Here is a 5,240-nt window from a genome sequence, read left to right on the forward strand (position 1 = left end):
GGAGTTGCGTCGTTCGTGATGCATTTTCTCCTTGAATACTGCGGACAGATCTGGGTTAACTCCCTCAGGAATGAGGCTGTGAGACGTATCCTCTCCCAGCCGAAGGAGTGGTTTGAGAAGGAAGACAATAAAACGTCCAATTTGACTATGTGTCTGGATCGTAACGCAGAGGAAATGAGAAATTTGGTTGGACGGTTCGCAGGATTCATATTTGTTGCGACTGTGATAATGGTTATATGTATTATTTGGGGAATTGTGGTGTGCTGGAAATTAACTCTGGTCGGGTTTGCATGTGTGCCAATTGTTTATTCTATGACGAGGGCCTTCGAGCGCGTGAGCAGTAAGTGGGAGAAAAAGTGCAATGATGTTGGTGAAGTGGTTGGAGATATATTTTCGGAAACCTTCCTCAATATCAAAACCGTCCGCGCATTGACACTCGAGTCTCATTTTCACAGGAAGTTAGATGGAGTTGTTGTGAAGGCACTTAGATTGGGCTTAAAGAAGGCCTGCTATTCAGGCTTTCTCTTTGGATTGTCCAATTCCTCGATCATTTTTGTTTACAGTATGTGCTCAGTGGCAGCTTTTTCAACCTGTGCATGTATTTTCCGGACTAACATGAGACACATAGCGTTAGTGTTTTATTACGGAGCAGTTCTTGCATCTTCGCTCGGATATTCGACCAAGGACATCCTCACAGTCTTTTCGCTCCTCCTCTTCAGCCTGTCGAACGTTAATGCCGCGCTGGAATTTGGTATGCCCGTCCTATCAGTTAAGTTGCTAGCAGATATACTAACGCCGATTTTCAGTGCCACAAATCAGCTCATCTCGAGACACTGCACGTCGAGTATTGCGTTTAACTACACTCCCAAAAGGATTTTCGCATGAGGATGAGGGCAAACTGGAAATATCCCATCCAACACCCTTAAAATTCACAAACGTGAATTTCAGCTACCCATCCCGCCCCAACAAGCTTGTCCTTCGAAACCTAAACTTAACACTGACGGAAAACTCCTGTATCGCAATTGTTGGTCCTTCCGGCTGCGGGAAGTCGACCCTAGCCTCCCTCCTCACTGCTTTATACCCGGTAACATCATCTCAAATCGGTGGCGCCAGTATGTTATCCGTCGGGGGCAATGACATCCAGAAAATCCACACCCCTACCCTACGGTCCCTAATCTCCATCGTCCCCCAACAGCCCACCCTCTTCCCGTCCTCGGTCAAAGACAACATAAGCTACGGACTTGACCCTTCATCCCCTCTCAACACGATCCACAACATCCGCTCTGCCGCGCGGGCTGCGGGGATCGATGAATTCATCACTTCCCTCCCAGAAGGCTACGACACGATAATTGGCGACGGAGGTTTGTCCGTATCCGGCGGCCAGGCGCAGCGTGTAGTCATCGCGCGTGCACTCGTGCGGAAACCGCGTATGCTCGTTTTGGACGAGGCCACTTCGAACCTTGACGTGCACAGCGCAGAGCAGATTCGTCGCACAGTTAAGGATTTGTTGATGGGAAATGGCGGGCAGCTGCTGACTGTGATAATCATCACGCATGCGGTGGAGATGATGGAGATTGCGGATAGGGTTGTTGTGGTTGATAAGGGTTGTGTTGTTGAGGAAGGCCCCTTTTTAGAGTTAATGGGGAAGGCGGGAGGAGAGTTAAGGAGGTTGGTTATGTTGGAAGGAAAGGATGGTTATGATTCTCAGTAAGACACTTGATTTTTCGAAGGCCAGGTTTTTTGTTTTTTTTTTTTTTTTCATTTCCCTCCCTCTGCCCCCCAAATTCTCCTATGCATATTCTCTCCACACAGGGGGGCCATCTATTCACGAATAGTCTCCCTCCTGTTTATTTATTTACTTACATAATTGTTTAATTTAATTTAATTTATTTATTTATTTATTTTTTTAAAATATATATATATATATATACTTTGCCCCTTGATCAAATTATGTTGTTACGCCTTTCTCAGTCTCATAGCTAGACCTATCCCAAACGACTTTCACGCACTTCTCGCCCTGTCACCATGCGGCCGTTTAAGCGCCCACCGTTTCCCCCTGTACACCCGCGCGCTGGAAGACCGAATTGTGGAAATGATGAATAGCCCGTCCGCAATGCAACATCCTAGCGGTGTTTTAGTTTGGGGGCTTATTTATTTTCTATTCACAGTATCATCTTCATAAAGTAAAATAAAACAACAACAGGGTCTACGTCTCTTCCACCGTTACCTGCTGTGTGCAACAGTCAAGTAAATCTGCTTGCTTGTCTTCTTTGTTGAACTCGTTCTCCCGCAAAAGAACGCGCGGGGTAGATGGATACACCAAGACGCAATCAATGCATGCATGCATATTATTATTTCTTTCTTTCGTTTTCTTTTTTGATTGGCCCCACTCCCTGTGTTTCCAAAGTTTGAATAATCATATGCATCCTCTATCTGGTAATTGGATTGAACCGCGACGAAAATTATTGGGTACATGCACACCATCATCCCACATGACGGCTTGTCGGGGACACCAACTCACACAACACCCGCCGAGTTTTGAATGGTATCGTCGCGGGGATTTTTCCTGGATGGGGGTAATTGAGTCGGAACAGGGACAGGGAGGGGCCTGCATCTCACGCACAGAGTATGTCTTGTCCGCGATGTAAGGGGTGCAAGGGGTAACTAGTATAGAAAGCGTATGTGCTAGGGGTTGTTTATATGCCAACAATTGGGGCAAGCTTAGAGGCTGGATGCCTGAAGCTTAGCTGCCAAGTTAGGCACCAGGGGCCCCATAACGGATTCATTGAAGTTGCAGCACTGAGATTTCGCTATTTTGAAATTTCGGGTGTGTGCAAGGACCCACGTTCCACCCCGGCCCTCTACTCATATTTATGCCGAGAAAGTTTCCAGGGCCAAAAATATCTTTAACTGCAAAAAGGCCGGGCTCAGCATCACTGCGTAACTTTGCTTGAGCTCCTGCGGGATGGCGGGTGTGCAGAGCAAGGTGACGGAGGAGGGATGCACAACGTCATGATGGGATTCCATATCCGTACATTTGATCCCGAATCGTTTATGGATGTTGGTTCGGCCGAATACTGACTGGGTTGGGCAATGATAGTCTGGCCCCGGAAGGCTGGCCGTACTGCCTCCCAAGGCATGACAGGCCTGGGTGACAGCGGTGGCCGTGGAGATGTTGGCGGGTGGTCTATCCTCATATTGGGGAGTATGTATTTATTGGCGCTGTTCAGCCCTGGCTCTGCCGCCAAACCTGGTTGCGGAACAGCAACAGTCCAACATCGCCCACAGTTCTTCAGCTCCCAACCAACCGGATCGACGATGTTAATTGGTGTTTCACTGTTTCCGCTTCCTATCGTTCGCTCTCTCTGGTGTTTTATCCTTTCCTTTCCTTGTCCCTTCAGTAACCATATAACCCTCCTCCATGTCTCTGGCTTATACACCAAGGATTATTCCTTACGCGGCTCGCTCACCTTCCAGTTCAGTCAGCCTCAGCCACTAGCTGCTAGGGGACCTCGTCGCTGCCGATCCAGCCTGTCCACATGAAGAAGTTTGATTGTCAATTTTCCATCGTCCTGGGAACGACCTCGCTGACATCTCCTCCTTTCCTCTCTTTTCTGTTTTGACTTGTTCTGGTCGTGCCATGTTCTTGCTGTGAAGAGATTGATTCCTGCGTTTGAACCAGCCAGGCCGATATTTTTTGTCACCATGTTTCTCCCTACGCTTCAGCGCCATAGCAACTATCTCGAAAGGCGCTCCAACAATAATAACATAAAGGATAGCACCTCGGCAAAGATCCCCATAATTGTGAGGTTTTTCAGTTCTGTTAGTTCGTGGAAGTCGTTACCCGTTTGGCTGACAATTTCCCTCTTCAGGTTGCCATTGCCTTCCTCGCTTTTATCATCGTCGTGCTCTGTATCTTCTACTTTCTCCGAGCCCTCCGTTACAGCAACGCGGAGCCTAGATACATCCCTACGGAATACCTCAAGAACAAATGGCGAAATTGGTTGCCAAAGACAGCATATGGCCAGGTCCCGGATGCCGTCCCGGATGCCGTCCCAGCTACTCAACAGGCTCGTGCCAACCGATCACAGAATACGTCTTACAGGGGAGCCGGTGACGACGGGGTGGATCGTAACACCTCTATTCGATCAGTTATGACGTTGCCCACATACTCCCCAGTCCCGAAACCGACTGAGCAAGTCATTGGGAGGGAAGGTGAGCGAGCTGGTATGGATGTTGTAGTCGAGTTTCCTGAAACAGCAGAAGAGGAAGAGTCGCGGAGGGAGGAGCAGATGGAATCATTGTACCAAATTCGGCTGGCGCGAAGACAAGAAATCGCAGAGCGGGAGCGACGAAGGCAAGAACGGCGCGATGCTCGAGAACGCGGCGATTGGGAGCGATTAGAGGAGCTACGGCGTGAGAGTCGAGCGCGACACCGAAATGCGAGCCAGAGTAGTGCCGCTCCAAGCGCAGCGGCACTGATTGCTGAACACCAGTCCCGTGGAAGGGAGAAGCGAGTTACGAGCGTTGCATATGCGGAAGTGGGCCACGTTCGACATGATGGCACCCGATTACGTGCAAGCTCTCAAGAATCGGATTCTCGACCGCTCCTTGATGGCAATTCCTCCTTATCCAGCTTATCCGGATCGCGTCCGCGCGCAACATCGGGCTCGTCTTTTTTTTCGAATGCGACTAGCCAATCGGACAACGATACTCCTAGAGGATCCATCACTCTGGCTGAGGCTGATATTGGGGACTCGAATATCCATCAACCGCCACACTACGATCAGTTGGACTGGGGTGATGCTCCAGCATATCGGAGCCCGACTTTTGAAAGAGGGTTAGAACCCCGATTTCCTCCCGTTAGTACAGTTCCGAGCATCGAAATAGAAATCCCAACCCCAGGACATAGTGCCCCGGTCACGCCAGTGTCTCCCCTGCCATCCCGTTCACATGGCTAGGCAAGAGACACTGTGATTTGTCTTCCCATGCCCCGACTATCCATATCGTTATTTTGATCTACGACTTCCTTTTGCTCTGGCCCCCAGGCTTTAGCTATAAAGATAGCTATTATATATATCCATTATCGCAAGACTAAAGGACTTCTAACGATTGTATATGCTCGCCATCCACAGTCCAGCCCTATGTTAAATGCGCCCACGGTTGCTGTCGAATTTCAGCTTATCTTATTTTCACAGTGATTATAGTTCCATACCTTTATGGTCCTAGGCTGTTACGAA

At 49.0% G+C, this 5,240-nt stretch overlaps 2 protein-coding genes across 2 annotated transcripts; both read left to right on the forward strand.

Annotated features, from left to right (window-relative positions):
* Positions 1-18: 18 nt before the first annotated feature.
* Positions 19-1,711, forward strand: HCAG_07068 (hypothetical protein; the record flags this gene model as incomplete). Its single annotated transcript, XM_001537596.1, has 3 exons — positions 19-340; positions 653-751; positions 807-1,711. 3 exons carry the CDS (start codon positions 19-21, stop codon positions 1,709-1,711), a joined length of 1,326 nt encoding a protein of 441 aa, XP_001537646.1.
* A 709-nt stretch (positions 1,712-2,420) lies between these two features.
* Positions 2,421-5,201, forward strand: HCAG_07069 (predicted protein; the record flags this gene model as incomplete). Its single annotated transcript, XM_001537597.1, has 6 exons — positions 2,421-2,436; positions 2,921-3,064; positions 3,101-3,205; positions 3,683-3,822; positions 3,873-4,862; positions 5,136-5,201. The coding sequence occupies 6 exons, from the start codon at positions 2,421-2,423 to the stop codon at positions 5,199-5,201; spliced, it is 1,461 nt and encodes a 486-aa protein (XP_001537647.1).
* Positions 5,202-5,240: the final 39 nt, after the last annotated feature.

This window comes from Histoplasma capsulatum, genomic scaffold (assembly GCF_000149585.1).
Source record: "Histoplasma capsulatum NAm1 scaffold_8 genomic scaffold, whole genome shotgun sequence".
NCBI lineage: Eukaryota > Fungi > Ascomycota > Eurotiomycetes > Onygenales > Ajellomycetaceae > Histoplasma > Histoplasma mississippiense.